We start from the raw sequence: 16,769 nt of genomic DNA on the forward strand, positions 1-16,769 counted from the left end.
CCTCCCGTTCCCCCGGCGGCCGTGCCAGCACGGGGCCGTCGGTGGATGCGCGGTCATTTTTGGTCTTTTCCAAACAGCGCCTCGTGGGGTCACTGCGGCAGCCCGTCATCCCCTGTGCATGAGGACGTGGACGGGCTCCCCAGAAGTGGCACGGGCCTCACACAAGGGTCAGCCAGGCCAGCGGGGTGCGCCCTGGCCGGACCGAGGCCGCCGGCCCTAGGCCGCGGGTCCCGGGACGCTCCCCGAGGGGTGGCCCGCGTGAACGCACGAAGTGGGGAGACCGTGCCCCTTGTCTCCTCACCACAGCCGTAGATCAGCCTCCTGGCCCCGCGCCCGGAAACCACATCCCATCTGCAGGCGACGTCACGGGCCTTGTTACATTCCACTGGGCCACGCCCAGTGCCCTCTGGGGCCCTGGGGGGACTGTCCCTTGCGAGCAGGGGCAGCGCCAGATGGCTCATGGTCTCTCTCGAGACCCGGCTTCCCACGTGGGCGAGCAGATGGGGACCCAGGCCTGCCTTTGGGTGAGGGTCCGTCAGTGCAGCTTCTCAGACGTCAGTCTGGAAACAGACCGAGTCTGGGGCAGGGCATCCCCCGCGGTCTGGTCTCCAGGGGCTCCTGGGCGCCTGCCCCGCCGGGTCTGGAGGGATCAGCAGGGGGCCTCCCGGGGCCTCTGGGTTTCCCCCTTTTCTGAGGGGAGATCGATTTCAGGGTTCACAGTAAACCCCGCGTTCTCGCTGCCTTTTTCTTTATCATTTATTAATGCACGCTCTTCACGTGTAGTGCGCTTCCTGACCGACAGCTGCATTGGCTCGGAGTATGTGTGATTTTTCCGATTATCCTTGAGCCCTCGGAAGGCAAACGGGGGGAAGCTGCCGTGGGGGCTCAGGGCCCTACGGTGCACGTGGTCTGGACACCTCTCGTCCTGAGACGGGCAGGCACACATGCGGAGCCACCCTTCGTAAGACGGCGTGCCGGGGTTAAGCCGGCTCACAGCTCAGAGCCGCCCCCGCGGAGAGCGTGTGTCTCCAGCTGTCAGGGGGACCTGGCAGGACACTGACTGAAGGCAGAGGCAGGGTGCCCCCGGGACTTCCCGTCAGGGCCGACGGCCTTGGAAACCCGTGGCCAGCAGCCTCAGGGCTGGGGATGGGGTTCGAGGAAGTCTGGAGCGGTTGGCTTCTCTCACGGGGTCACAGTTGGCCTTTCTGGGAGACAGTGCTCCCAGGGGAGCCAGGAGCATCTGCACATCCCACACCTGAAGGCAGCGCCACAGGGATGTGGGGAGGGAGGAGAAGCGAACCCACAGAAGCCCCGGACCCGCCCTGAGAGGCCCTGGTCCTGCCGCGTGCGCTGCGGGGCAGGCGACTCGGCAGCTCTGTCCTCGGTCTCGGGGACAGCGAGATGGGCATGGTAGCAGCGGCTCCTCCCGTGGGGCCGTGTGACGATTCGGTGTGCTCATCACATGCCCAGCCTGCACGGGGGAGGCGCCCAGCACCCCACCCGCCAGGGCCCGGAGGACCAGACGTGAGATGGCACGCAGGGGTGAGGTGGGGCCCGAGGGGCTGCGGTGACGACGGCTCTGTGCCCTCGGGTGGGGCTGGCTCTCGATGCCTGTCTCCCTCCGGACGTTCTGCCCGTTTGGAAGAGCTCCGGCCCAGGCGCCGCGGGTGGAAGGGGACCCTTGGTGGTGGCCAACACGGCAGCCCCAACTCACATTCCAGAGTTTTCTCCCACTCTGACCAAAGCACAGGGGGCTCCGGTAACACACCAGCCACTGGAAAACTAGCTCCTGGGATATTTCATCTCCAGAGCTGTTCGTCGAGGACCCGTCAAGCTTTTTAATTCTTTAAAACAACTTTTAATAGACGTCTCTTCTGAAAACATGGTCTCCGCCTGGCAGTTAAAGGCCCCGGCTCTGAAGTCACGTCCTTGGGTCCCAGCCCAGCTGGACCGCATAGTGGCTGTGTCGTGTTTGGCACAGGACGTGAGCTCACTCTGCGTTCCCGTCTTCCTCTGTCACGTGGGGGTAAAACGCGCTGCTTTGTGTTCAGGGTGTAGCGAGAGTTGACGGCTGTAAACCACATCACCCGGGCCAGGACGTCGGTGACGAAGCTGGTGTCACCGAGCGTTGACGAGGGCATGGGTCCCTTCTCGGGAGCTCCATCCTCACCTCTCGGGAGGATCAGAGGGACTTATTTCCTTATCGTAGACCAGGAAACTGAGCTGCATCGGGCCTGAAGGGTCTGACCCCAAAGCAGAGGGGTCCTCCTGCTGCCAGATGCAGAGTTGGGATGCTGTCCTCCTGCGTAAGAGTGGACAGTGTCCCCTGCGGAAGGGGGTGACTTGTGAGGAGGCAGCCAGAGCAGGGCGGGGACTCCCTGCACAGGGCACTCGCCTGCCTGGCTTTACCGCCTTCGTCATAGGGATCCTGCAGGCGCCGTGTCCAGCACCGGCACATACGAGACCAGTCCCCCCCGCTCCCCGCACAGGGCCATCATCGGGTGGCGGGGCAGCTCCCGTGAGCTGTGCTGGGAGCGGGAGAGCACAGGGCCCGGGGCTGGGGTCTCGGAGACTTCCCGGAGGTGGTGTCTGTTAGACCGAGATCTGAAAGGTGGGTAGCGGGCGTGGGGGTTGGGCAAGAGGGTCCCACAATGAACAGCTCGTGCAGAAGCCAGAAGCGGGGAGTGGCTGGAGCTTGGGAGGGAGCGGGGTGGGCGTGAGTGGAGGGTCTCGCCCGGGAGGGCACAGGTGGGGGGCGCGTCCAGACCAAGTCCGCAAGGCGGAGGTACGGGACGAGTCCCCCAGCCCTCGAGGCGTGCCAGCAGAGCCCCGATGGTGGGGGCTTGGTAAGGATGCTGGGCTGAGGATGATGGACTTTGAGGTCCTCCCAGCTGTCACGCTCTGGCTCCTCGAAATCCCCGCTGGGAACGGCGAGACTGTGAAATATAAATCAGCAGGTTAAAAAGACGCGCCTCCTGCGGTGGGCCCTGCTGTGCTCCCCGCTCCCTGGATCTTCAGAGGCGCCCCCCTCACTCGGCTCGGGGGCCTGGTGGGGGAGAGGAGCCCCCGCCCCCACGCCTCGTCCGGCACGGCCGCGCTCGTTGTAATCATCCTGCCTCTGAAATGCGCGCGGTCCCTCTTGGTTGGTGTCCCTCTCATCCCTGCTTCAATCACCAGCCAAAGAGGGGCCGGCCAGGGGTCTGCAGCAGCCACGCCGAGAGCACAGGGGCCAAGCTTGGCGATGGCCAGTGCGGCGACTCCAAACGAACCAGGCTAGCGGCTGTGCTGGGGACCGGGGGTGTTCCCTCTTTACCTCCCAGGGTTCCCATGGCAATGGGGTGTTAGGAGCAGCTGATAGGGCCTGGCAGTGAGCAAAAGGAGATCTGAGGGACCGGGAAGTGCAGGGGCTCTTGCCCTGGGCCCCCAAATCCTTCATGCGTTTGGAAGAACTTTGGGGTGCTCGTAAGCACACTTATCTCTCACTTACGAACAGCCGAGTTTTCTGCACAGGCTGCAGTGACGTCACCTCCGTTAGGCTGGGCCCGGGGTGAATAGTTTAACGGCCATGAAGAAAGTGTGCGCCACGGGTGATTCGCGGACCACTCCAATTGTCTCCGCTGTCCTTCCCGCCCTCCCCGCCCGCTGCCACCAGCTCTGCCATCAGCCGCTGCTCCGAGCAGAGCGGTGTCAGCACGTGCTCCCTGCCCACTCTTCGTCGGTTCCCGGCCGGCCGAGGGGCTGCCCAAGGCGGGAGAGAGGCAGGGCACCCCCCAGAAGCCTGGCCCGCTGCGTTCTCTGCTCCCGCGGGACCAGCGCCTGCGCTGGCCCGTTGACCACAGCTGGGGTCCTCTAGGGCTGGGTTTGAATTCCCACCGAGTCGCAGCTGCTGGGTGGACCTCAAGGACTGCGATGTCCCCAGAGCCATTCTGGAGAGCAGAAACGAGGCTTCAGGGCGGAAACCAGCTTGATGTCTCAGTGCTCGGGCACATGGTGGCCGGGTCCCCCGGGGATGCTGGCCGAGCAAGGCCCGGACCACTGACGCCCCAGAGACCCCCAGCCCCGAGAGGGTGGGCGGAGTGTCAGACATCCTCTTCCAGAACCTCGAGACCCTCTGATCTCTGCCTGTCTCTTTCTGTTGCTGCCACAGGTGATCTTGATCCTGACGAAGTATTACCACGCAGACATGGGGAAGGTTCTGGAAAGTTCTCTGTGGCGGTAAGTCAGCCCGAGGGTGGGCCTTTCTCCCGCGCGTCTCCCGAGGCTGAGGGCCGAGATCCCGAAGCCCGGCCGGAGCGGCCCAGTGAGTGGGCGGCCTGGTGACTTTGCTGTGGCCGGAAGACAAATGGACAGTTTCGTCAGTGGACACGCACAGCGCTGGGGAACAGACAGCCGGTCAGAAAGCTGCTTTGCCTTCTGCGCTTTCTGCTTTCGCCCCTCCCCATCTTCCTCCGGGAGGCAGTGGGTTCGCGCTGTGAATTCAGGTCACCGCATCGTGGCTCGGAGCTCCGGCCACAGCCCCGGGCGCCCACGGCGCGTGATTAGCCTCACTGTGCAGGGGCAGGCGGCTCGCTTTCTTCCTGGCTCAGCGAAGAGCTCGGTAAATAAATAACCTGCCGGCGACGGGGGCAGGGGCATCGCTTTATTTCTGAAATGTGACTCGCTAGTCCAGGAATGCGGGGCAGCCCGTGATGCCGTGAACGAGGCGGGAGAGGAGGAAGCTTTGGGAAGCCATTTCCGTGACTGTCGTCTTCGGCGTTTACGTCTGCTCGTCAGGGATGGGGACGAGGGTGCCCAGCGTCCCGGGCGGTGCTCCCAGGCCGGGCGCCGTCTCCTCCGCGCGGGGCTCCCAGGCCCACCTTCTCATCGAACCGTTCTCGTTTCCAGGACGGGTTTCTCGAGTCATGACTCACGTTTCTGTTACAAACCCATGAAAACCCACCAGAGCCGGCTGGTCAGGACCCCGACGCGTGCGCGGCCACCCCGCGGTGCCTCATTGCCGGCTGCAGGCTCGGCTCTTAGCGAAAGGGCTCCGTGGTCCCTTCCGCTGGTTCTCAGCGAGTGGTTTCCAGGAGGCTTTGGGAATCGCACCTGGAGCTGGGTCCTTTCTGTGCCGTGTAAGGCACGTTGTCGCCTCGGGGCCAGCCGGCGTGGTCACCCGTGGTGCTCGTGAGGCCGAGGGCGGGGGTCGAGGTGCTCATGCTGCCCTGAGTTTTCTTACCCTACCCCGAAGCGCCAACCGAGCCAGCCTCTCGCGCGGATTCTCCTTCCGAACCCAGCCACCTGCTCCTCCAGGTCCTCCTCCAGCCCCGGGGGAAGGTGCCAGCCCCGGCCACGGTCCTGCAGAGGACAGACGATTTCCCGCCCCCTCCGCCCCCGTTACTCTGTGTCTCAGTAGCTTTTCGTCTCGCACCTTGAAGCCGCTCGCCACCAAGGAGAGGTCGGAGGCTTGCTGTCAGGACTCGCCTCCAGTGCCAGGTGAGGCACTCCTTGGGGACGTGAGCAGTGCCATTCTGAGGACACCCCCTCGGCTGCTCCTCGAGGGTTGTGTTCCGGGACTGGTTCAGGGGAAGGCCCGGCCCATGGAGGGCCCCTCTTGCTAGGTAGACAGCCCAAGGATGGGTCCCCATGGCTGCCAAGTGGACAGAAGCACCTGAGTCTCGTCCTCCCCAAGCAGGATCCCTCAGCAACCTCTTTCGCCCCCCGTCCTGCGCGTCAGTGAGTGCTGAAGGGCGGGGGCCCGCAGGGACACTGGCTCCCGCCCCGGCAGAGTCTCAGCCTGGCCGGAGACAGGAAATGAGGGTATCGTAACCGTTGTCTTTCCTGGTGTCATCCGTGCTCATGAGGACGGAGTTGTTGGGTGCAGTTACGATTTGCTGTGGGTCCTCGTGGGCCAAGGTGGGGGTGGGACCGACCTCGGCCAGCCCGACAGCCTGGGGAGCTGGACTCCTTGTTCGTGGGCTCCAGCCTCAGAATTCTTCAGGCGCTGGTGGGGAGGCCAAGAGGTCAAACCACCACCTCGGAGCTGCTCCCACGAGGCCTCCTCCTCCCACCCGTAGCCTGAGGCTCCCTGCCCCAGAAACGGGGGTGAAGAGGTGTCCCTGGTAAAGCGGGAGGTCGCGAGACCGATGAGAGATGTAGAAGCTGTCCCCGGAACAGCGCACCATCTAAATTTAGTTTTTCTTCACAGCAAGTCCACAGACTTTAATTTCCCTTTTTCTTCTCGTCACTGTCTGTCCTCTGAGACGCTTCCTCTCCCTTATTAAAAATAGATGCGACAGCATGAGTCACCGCCCCCACCCGTCGGGCACGATCACCGTCTCTGTTTATCGCATCTTTTTGATGCCGTCCGTATAGTTAGACGTCGCAAAAAGTCCCGCGTTCGTCTCTGTTTCGTACGCGTGACGTGTTCCCCGAGTTTCCGCGTCGTGTCATCGTCCGCGTCATCATTTTTTTATGGCCGTGAACCAGCCCCCTGAGTTGGTTCATCCTAATGCCCAGCCATGATGCCGCCGTGAAAACTTCAGGCACGTCGTTTTCCGTTTCATTTTGTTCCCGGGAATGAATCGCAGGGAGCTGCACTGCCGAGCTGGAGCATGTGAGCAGATTTAGAGCTGGCCTGCTGCAGGCCCACGTCCTTTCCCTGCGGGAAGGCAGGCCTCCCTCGCAGGCAGCACCCCTCCTCCGGGCCGGCAAGGGTCCTACAGCTTGCTGACCAAACGGCCCAAGCAGACGGCAGTGTCGTTTTAATTTGGAGTTCCCTGTGTTTAATTGCTGATCACGTTTTCTCTTGCGAGCATTGTCTGCTCACCTCCTCTTGTTTGGGGGGCTTGTGTGACTGTTGTTCAGAAGGGGCCAGATGGTCCTGGTCTCTTGTTGGGGGGCCACCGCCCTGTGCCTGCCAATGAAGGCATGTGTACGTGGTGGTCCACGGCGCCGTGCCTGGGGAACGCATGTCACGTGGTTATTCAAGATGCGGTTCCCGAATGTGCGCTGAGCCTCCCAGGAATTCTGGGCAATCACAAGAAATGCATTTTTAATGACAGATACGATATTTACGTCCTGGAAAAGGCTTTCTGAAATCTTAGCTGAGTGCATCTTTAATTGTCCTCTATTTTGTGGGCCGCACGTCAGCAGTGTGCCCCCCCGCCCCACGCTGGCTTCCATGATCCCGTGCTCTGCCCTCTCTTCTGCGTTGGGATGATGTTCTCAGCCTCTGGGCCACTTCGAATCAGTGCTTCCTCCCCACCAGGACGGCTGCTGGTTGGAAGTGGCCGAGCTGGCCCGCCTCCCTCTGCAGCCTCCTGGGACTAAGGGTGCCTGGGGAAGCGCACCCTCACTCAGACGCGGCCACCCTGCCCTGTCCGCAGGTCCAGTCCGTACATGTGTCCTGGGGCCACTGGAGCAAATAACTGCAAACTGGGGGCTTTGAAACAGTAGGGGTTTGTCCTCTCACGCTCCTGGAGGCCACCAGTTGGAAACCAAGGTGTGGGCGGGGACGCACTCCCCGCTGAGGCTCTCGGACAGGACATTCCCTGCCTCCCCCAGCTCCCGGTGGCGGGTCATCCTCTGGTCCCTGCTCCAGGCTCTGCCTCCACCTTCCCACGGCCTCTCCTCCGTCTTGTCCTCTGCCTTTTCCTCATGAGGATGCTCGTCACTGCGTTTAGGGCCACCCGGCTGGGCCAGGGCGACCTCACCTGAGGATCTCTAACTCGATGACATCGGTGCACACCCTTTCCCAAACTGTCGCACGCACAGTCTCTGGGGGGCACGGCCCCCCCGCCCCCGGCAGGCAGCTCACTGCACAGCTCGTCATCAAACTTGGCCGTAGGACCCGGATCTGACTTCATAGATGGCTCTTGCTCCCGTCCCATCTCTGTCCCCTCAGCCATGCTCCCTTTCCACCTCTTTGTCCTCAGCAGGGTCCCAGCCACCCTCCCAGCTCAACCCCTGCTGCCCCTGCTCTTGTCCGAGCCTCTCCCCTCGCCAGACCCCAGGGACTTGCGGTGCACATGCCCGCAGCCTCGTCGTGCCTGCTCCCTGCCTCTGCGCCCCGCGGCCAACACCTGTCTGAGCCCAGGACGGGGGAGGGCCGCAGCGGGCAGAGCCGGAGGCTGCTGTGACCAGCAGAGAAGAACGTGGGCGCTCACAGCACACCCGAAGAGCTCGTGTGCCCTGCGTACCTGCTCCACGGTAGAGCTGTGCCGTATTTAAGATGCAGATAGATAGTGTTTGCCATACGAAAATTAAGACCAAAACGATCTATAAATGACCTCCCGTGCTCCCTGCCTGCCTTGCGGGAGGGTGTCGCCGGTTCCCCCATGGTTTGGGGTTCTCACTACCGGGCACGAGGACAGATGGGGTGACCGCTGGGAGCTGAGGGGGTTCCTAGGACGCTGGACTTTCAGTTTGAAACCTGGGACCAGTCCTGGGTAGACGGGGACGGGCGTGCCCCTGACAGGGAGCAGAGGCCAGCACGCGCGGCAGGCCCTGCGTAAGCCCACTACGGAGCCGGTGCTCGCTCGTCCGCGGTCACCCAGTGCCTCCCGCGGGGGGCCTTTGAGACCTTGTGTCGGAGCTAGCTGACGAAGTAATTGAGGGTACCTGGAAGGGGGAGCATGGACTGGGGAAAGGAAAGAAGACAGACAGAATTGCGGGGGGGAGCACAGATTCAAGCTGTGTCCCCGAGTTTATTCAAAACACACTACTTAAAGCATCGCAATGAGAACACAGCAGTCAAGGCCCAAGGTCAGCCCGATGACTCGTCCTGCAAAACAATGAAGCTCTCACAACTCCCTTCTTGGAAAACACCGAGTGCTTCAAATAGTTCAGTGCCGCTTATCTCGGAGCTCGCCAAGTTAGCGCGGCTCCCCACATCTCCCCCTTCTTTATTTTTTAAATGCCCGAACCCTCCTGGTTCTGACGTAGGGCGACTGTGCCTGTCTTAGGTGACCCCCTCACCAGATCTGGAACGTACCCGTCCTCGGTACGTGCATTCCGTCATGCACGCCCTGTCTTAGGTGGTCCAGCCTCTGAGGGAGTCTTACCCGTCTTTGACTACCAGCCCCCGCGGGAGGGAGATGTCCATCTTTGAAGCCATATATCGAAGCCTTACATGATGTAGGTCGGCCTGAAGTTTTACCATAGCACTAATGAAGTATCTCAGTAGAGAAGGGAGCAGGCACAAGACAACAGTTACACAGGCCCCTACAGTCAAGACAGAAGCAGCTGCTGATAGAAGGAAGACCATGAGGGGACGAGGCCCTTAAGGTGACCCAAAAATTCAGTGGCCAGTTTATCAGCATCAAATTGCAGAGCTTTAGCATTGTTAAGTCCTTGTATTTCTTTATGCAGGTTAATTAAATCTAAGGATACGTTAGCATTGTGCTACATACCTTTTAAATGATGTTTTACTCGATCCCAGTCATGACTGGTCTCATTATATCTTCTAGATGTGACACAGATCCAGTGACACTCCACATGACATTCTAACTGAGATCTAATTTTTAGACCCGGATTCCATCACCCAGGTATTCCACTGTCTCATACAGAGCATCTAACTTTTGTTCTAATTTTCTATCTATATTTTTCTGTGTTCCCAATGCTAAAGTAACATTTCTAGACAAATCATTGACATAATGAGCAGTTTGTACAGTTTGTGTAAGAGCCACCGCAGCGGTGGCAGCAGTAGCTATAACAGATACAATAGCAAGTCTTCCTGCAACGATTAGTCCAATCACCCTCCTCACAGATAGCATGTCCAGCAGCGATGTGTTGTTCATTCACAATGACATCTGGTCCTTGCCACATTGTTGGATGTAAGAGAGGTGGGTCAGGAAAGTATGTCCACTAAACTGCACCTTCAGCTGCCATCGCCAGGCTCAGCAAGATCAAGGTTAGGGTCATCCCGCTGGGTGTCTGGTGGAGCGGCGAAACGGTCCAACCTCTCCGGCAACCACCTGGCATTTTCTGCATCCTGTGGAAAAACACAAACATGCCCTCGTCCCCATATTAATACCGGGTCGGGGCTATGCCGATTAGTTTTGAGCATCAGAAATTCAGTGTTTTGAGCATCAGAAAGAATTTGTGGAGAAACCGGGTAGGTCTCCCCCTTTTTTATTTTAGTGTTTTGATTTTTGAGGGCATCACGGCATCTTTCAACAACGCCTTGTCCTTGAGGGTTATATGGAATATCTGTTTTATGAATAATGCCCATCTGGGTACAGAAACTCTGGACGGATTGACTGGTGTAACCTGTACTATTATCAGTTTTAATGATAGACGGTTGGCCTGCAACAGCAAAGCATTTTAAACAGTGGGAGATCACATGCTGAGCAGCCTCGCCAGTTTGGGCGGTGGCCATAACAAATCCCGAGTAGGTGTCTATAGATACATGCACATATTTCAGTATTCCAAATTCAGGGATGTGAGTCACATCCATCTGCCATAATCGATTAGGTTTTAAACCTCTAGGGTTAATTCCATAAGAAGGAACGCTGTGCAGCTGCGGACATGAGTGACATTGGTGTACGATCTGGCTGCTTCCTGCGGTGGCTCGGGCCAGTGACAGAACGCATTTCCCTGTTGTTGAGGGATGAATGTTTGCGTTGCCCCGTAACACTGCTGCGGGGCCCGGGGCGGGCCCCTCCGTCCGTTTCCCTGAATAAAGGGGCCCGCCACATTGGTCTTAGACTTACAATCCCCTGCCCAGTGTTTTCCCCTCCTGCATGTGGGACACACCCCAGGTTCCCTTCCTTTTCCCTGGCCGTTTTTGGTAAGGCAGTCCCCCACCTGATGACCGGGGCGTCCGCACCCAAAACACCTGTTGCCTCGTTTCTCTTTTCTCTGCTGATTCAGTAAAACATCTTTTATGGTGAGACCTTGCACTGCGGCTGCAAAAGCAACGCCCTGCTGATAGGACGGCCCGATATCCGAACACAGTCGGATGTAACCCCCTAAGTCACGCTTCTTCCTGAAAGGCCTCAAGGCCGCCTGGCACACAGAGTTAGCGTTTTCATAAGCAAACCGTCTCACCAGGACCGCGCCTGCCTCTTGGTCACTGATTAGGCGGGAGGAGGCTGTAAGCAAACGAGCTACAAAATCCTGATATGGCTCATCGGGTCCTTGCCTTACTTTAGAAAGTTCCTCAGTTCTTTGTCCAGAATCAGGTAACATGGTCCAAGCCCTCTTTGCCGCAGTGTTGATCTGCCCATAAGCACCAACTGGATACCCTAACTGTTGAGCATTATCCCGATATTGTCCTTCCCCTGCTAACATCTCATAAGTGATTCCATTATTAGCTTGATGATTCAACCTGGCTGTCTTATCGCATTCCTCTCGATAGCCAGCGTCCCAGAGGAGGAAATTGCCTCCCGACAAACAGGCACGAGCAATCGTCTTCCAATCCCATGGTGTTAAAGCCCCGGCACAGAGGCTCTCAACCTGAGCCAGGGTAAAAGGAGCCGTCGCCCCATATTGAGCACAAGCGGTTTTAAGTTCTTTCAGCGTTTTGTAAGAAACAGGCTCATAAACCCTTTGGGCCTGTCCTTGCTGGTCTTGTGCATCATAAACAGGAAAAGCCATCAAAGAGAACCCAGGAATGGACCCTCCGGCGGCAGCTGCCTGCCGAAGGCCTTGCTCTAACCCTGAACAGAGCGGGGCAGTAGATCTAGGTAATTTTAAAGGGGTCAAATGTTGTTCTTTATTCATATTAACCAAAGGGGGGTCCAATCCAGCTATCATAGCAGGAGTAGGCGTTCGGGGTGGCCCGGGTGACTCGCAGCCAAAGGCTTTTAATTGTTGTGTCAACGCCTCTATTTTCTTTTCCAATTTTGCTATCTGTTTTCCTCCCAACGAATCATCCACAAACGCCTCACAGGGCAGCAGGTTGTCACCCCCACGGTACCTAGCAGACTCCTCTCCTAATTGCACCCCATCCCCGGGGTTGAGAGGATCTTCCTCATCCCCAAAAAACAAAGAAGAATAGTGCGCACCTAAACCTTCATCAGGTGGCACCGAGGGCTTGCTCTCATCCTGAGGCTTACTATTGGAGCCTTCCACTTCAGGGGAGGCCTCAGGACCCGAGGCGCCATGCTCTCGCCATCTGTCCCTCTCATGTCGGGAGTCTAAGCAGTCTCGGACGAGGGTCCACAACCCAAAAGTTTCCACCGGGACCTTACTAGGCCCATGAACATCATAATAATCTTGCAATTTTTGTCCTACCCTTTTCCAGGTTTCTAAATCTACAGTCCCTTCTTCCGGAAACCAGGGACATACTTCTTCTACAAACTGCAAGAACTTAGTTAATTGTTGCTGGCCCACTTGGGCCCCTCTTACTCTAAGCATATTTTTAAGCATTTGTACAAAAAGCAGTCGACTATTTCCTTGGCCCATTTTTACTTCTTTAAGTTTCTGTTTCTTTTTCTATATTACAATTCTCCTGCGTACTTACGGTTGGCCGCCTACAGGACTCTTAGGTCCCCAGATTCCGCGTGCGCACGCCTTACCCTGCGGCACGTCCTAGCTGTTCTCCCCCGTGTTCAGGTCCCTGTTCGGGTGCCACTTGTCGGAGCCAGCTGACAAAGTAATCGAGGGTACCTGAAAGGGGGAGTGTGGACTGAGGACAAGAAAGAAGACAGACAGAACTGCGGGAGGGAGCACAGATTCAAGCTGTGTCTGTGATCCCGAGTTTATTTACCACACGCTACTTAATAGCATCGCAATGAGAACACAGCAGTCAAGACCCAAGGTCAGCCAGATTACTCATCCTGCAAAACAATGAAGTTCTCACAACTCCCTTCTTGGAAAACACTGAGTGTTTAAAATAGTTTAGTGCCACTTATCTCCAGCTCGCCAAGTTAGCTCAGCTCCCAACAACCTTGTCTTCCTAACTGTATTTCTGTCTAAGGCCTGTATGTGACACGTGCTTTATATATAAAAAGAGTACGTTTTTACACACCCCTCGTGGACCATTTTTTCCCCCACGGGGACAGGCCACGTGTCCCCGGTTAAGAATCCACCTCCTGTGGACTTCTAGCTGCACACAAGTCACCTGGGGGTCTTGTCGTGTTCGGGTTCCAAATCCTCAGCCCGGGACGGCCTGGGGCTCTGCATCTAATTTGAGCTCCAGGCCATGCGGGTGGTGCTGGTCCCCATGCACAGCCTGAGTACAATGACAAGGACACTTGTCATTGGGTTTAGGGTCACCTGGGGCTTCAGGGTCCCTGGGAGCCTACAGATGCCAGATGCCTGCGCCCCAGCCCAGAGGCTCGCACTGGCGTGGTCTGGGCTACGGCAGGGCACTTTCCAGAGCTCCCAGCGGTGCCGCCTGGGCTGGAGTCCCGGGACCCCCATTGTCTATCTCCAGAGCTGGACACCAAATGGCCAGCGAGTCTCAGCTGCCTCCTAAACGTTCTTGGGAAGGATGGAAGCCATGGCGAGTTGAGCGATGCCCAGCGTGTAGGCAGCACCGTCCCCAGTGGAGGTGCTTAGGAGTCTTAGAACTAAAAACTAAGCTTTAAAACTAGGGCCCCGTCTGGGGAGACACGGACTCGTGTGGGGGCCCCCTAGCAGCCCCCCGGGTGAGAACGGCCACAGGAAGTGTAGCTGCTCTGCGGCCCTGCCTCGCAGACCTGCCCAGTCTACACTGCTGACAGGCCCCCTCCGCCGCCTCCTGCTGGGCCCGCGAGCGTATGTGGAGTAGCTGGGGGTCGGGCTGGTTACGAGTGAGGCTCAGCATCCTGCAGTAGGTCCCCGGGGCACTTGGAGTGACATCCAAGCCACACCCCTGCACAGACCCTGCGCCCCCTGCTCCTGCCTTGCCCCCGTCCCAGCCCCTCCCACGCTCCCCCTTACGCCCCAGTCTTAAGCCACACCAGCCTGCTGACTGAACCTTGACCGTGCCCAGCTCGGTTCATATAAGGGCCTGTGCCTGCTGTGGCTGCCTGTCTGGACCGCACCCGGCACTGACCCTCAGGTACTGGCTCCTTGCGGACATTCCGCCTCAACACAAACCTCTGTTCCTCTAAGAGGCCACCCACTACTCAGTGTAAAGTAGCCCCCAGGCATTCTTTATCATGTCTCTCCTTGAGCGTGGGAGTTCTTGTGTATAGTTTGCCCCCTGCCCCCCAGAACATACCCGATATTGGATGAAGACCTGTCAGGTCCATTCTGATGATCTCAGGATGCCCAGACCCTGGCACAGGTTGTGCATGTTGGGCATTTGATAGACGGATGAGTGGATGGACGAATGGTGGGTGGATGGTGGGTGGATGGATGGATGGATGGATGGACGGATAGTAGATGGATGGATGGTAGATGAATGGATGGATGATAGATTGTGGATGGATGAGTGGATGGATGGATGGATGATGAATAGAGGTGATGTGGTTCTTGGCAAACACTGCTGGGACCAGGAAGACCCGTCATGTGTATGGGTCCAGCCTAGGGGATGGCGTGGAAGCCAGGAGCACAGAGTTGGCTCTGATGCTGTCAGAGCAGGAGTCTGGGAGCGTTCTGAGCCAGAGAGGAAGCTGGCCTTGGCTCACCTTTCTGTGATGCGGCCTCCGGGACCGTGCGTGACCTCACACTGAGTGGATTTGAAATGGGAGCCCTAGCCCCACAGCCCAGTTGACTCCGTGCCTGCCCCAATGCTGAGTCAGGACAGTAGGGAAGCCATGCCAGCCCTGCTGGGTCACTGGCACATTTGACCTTGGGCAGGACATTCAGCCAGGGCACCTGGGGAGTACCGTGGCGAGTGCGGGTCTGGTTTTCTCTGAGTGACTTTTGAAATCTCACCCCTTTCGTTGGGGTGATTTCTTCTACCTTCATTTAATGGTGACATCTTTAACGTGTACAGAAAGTGCAGAATGCAGTATAACAGACACCCAGGTGCCCGTGTGTCAGATTCTGTAGCACTCACCCAATAATCTGAGCATCCCCCCGCCTTCTCCGGCCTCCCTGGAAGTTATTTGGGGTCATATGATTAGTTCGGGCCAGTGGATGGTGAGCAGGAAACACAATGGCGAAGCCACTGAAATGTAGAACTTCAGCTGTTACCCAGCAGAGCCTCGTGGCCCCAGGCCGGTTCCCTAGCCACGGTAGGGGTTAACCTGTTTCTGTTCGGGATCTCCACCCCTTAAAGAAAAACGCCGCTGCAGATTCCGATCAACCTAACTCTGCCCCCGCCTGCTGCCACCCCGCCCCCTGCCATCGCCTGCTCGGAAGGACCCCCTCCCTGCCTTGAAATTGCTGTGGGCACCTCCAGGTGTGCTTTGCATGTTAAGCACACACGCACGTGTCTGTGCACAATCAGCATGTTCTACAGATTAGCATGTTTTAAGAATTGATATAAATGGCATCATGTTGCCTTTTGAAATGTGATTTATACTCCCAGCTGGGCCCCGGGAATTCATCCACGGGCGCACGTAGCTGGCTGGTTTGCGCCTCCTCCCGCCGAGGGAGCGTGAGAACCCTCACCCCCCGTTTGGCTCCTGTCGTCGGGCTGCAGCCAGCGTCCAGTGTGTGTCTCCAGCTCCCCGTCCCTCTCCCCGTTGCCAGTGCATCCGTGGAGCGGCTGCTGCTCCAGGTCTGGAATCGTCAGACCCCCAGTGTCAGCCGGAGGTGAGACTGTGGTCCACGTCATTTTATTTTGCATTTTCCCGACTCCCCGTGAGAGTGAACATGCTCCCCTTTGTCCACCCACCGCTCGGGCCGCCTCCTCTGGTACTTGGCCTTCGTCCCCCGTGCCATCTTCCGCTGGGCTGCTTGATTGGTTCTCCGGCCCCGCTTCTGCGTTGCGAAGGGCCCAGGGCCCCTCCCGGACGCTTAGTCTTAAGACACGTGCCTGGGGCTCCCGGCCTGTGCCAGTCACTCGTTCCCAGCACCTTCCAAGGATGTTTCGTCCTAAGAATGGTTTTTATGCTTTTTAATTTTGTGTCTCAAAGTACGATTCTTAGAACAGTATTTCTATAGGATGGTGTATTAGTCAGCTATTGTGACAATAATGCTGCGTGACAATGCAGAGGCATTCACGAAGCCCTCGTTCTCAACGCCTGGTCGACGGTGGTTCGGTTGCTCCAGACTGGGCGCTGGGCGCGGCTGGGCGGCACCCCCCCAGGCTGCGGGCTGGCGGGGGTGGGTCTGCCTCATCTGTTTTTCGCTCTGGGACCCGAGCTGATGGCACAGGGCCCTCGAGACCCCTTCTTCTCATGCCCAACACCGGTGCTCGAGGGCCAGGCCAGCTACCCTGGTGCCTTATATGAGGCTCCTGCTCACGTCACGTTTGCGAGAATGTGGTCAAGCCCAGCACCGGCGGGGCAGGCGGGCATGGTGGCGGGGGAGGGGCGGGGGGGTGTTTGCTGAGTGACAGCGAAAGGTATACTCGGTCCTCGCAGGATTTTCCAGAAAGTGGTCGTTCACATTTGTAGACAGACTGGGGTTGAGGAACGTCAGGGGGCTCCCTGCAGGAGGAGGCTGCGTCCCAGACAGCGAAGCACTTCAGTCCCCGGGGGTGGTGTGTGGCGGGTCCCCAACTCATCTGATTCCATAACCTTGCAATTTTGTTTTGTTTTTATTCTCTTTAAAATTTTAATTTAATTTTTGTTTAATTGGATTCAATTTATTTTAATTTTATTTGTAAAGTTTAATATTTAAGTATTATTGATGCAGGACAGGGCAGATGTCCCTGAGTCTGGGGGAGACCAGGCCCTGCCCAGGGAGAAGAGGGGCCTTTGGCGGAGAGTGTGCAGAGAAGTCAACACGCCCGCCACAGA

At 58.0% G+C, this 16,769-nt stretch overlaps 1 protein-coding gene across 1 annotated transcript in view; it reads left to right on the forward strand.

The window, feature by feature from the left end:
• SORCS2 (sortilin related VPS10 domain containing receptor 2) overlaps positions 1-16,769 on the forward strand; it is a 377,827-nt gene that overhangs the window by 179,697 nt on the left and 181,361 nt on the right. Inside the window, exon 6 of the mRNA XM_015594851.2 lies at positions 4,148-4,215. Within this exon, the coding sequence (XP_015450337.1) occupies positions 4,148-4,215 (68 nt within the window). The remainder of the gene's footprint in view (positions 1-4,147; positions 4,216-16,769) is intronic.

This window comes from Pteropus alecto, unplaced genomic scaffold (genome assembly GCF_000325575.1).
Source record: "Pteropus alecto unplaced genomic scaffold, ASM32557v1 scaffold5, whole genome shotgun sequence".
NCBI lineage: Eukaryota > Metazoa > Chordata > Mammalia > Chiroptera > Pteropodidae > Pteropus > Pteropus alecto.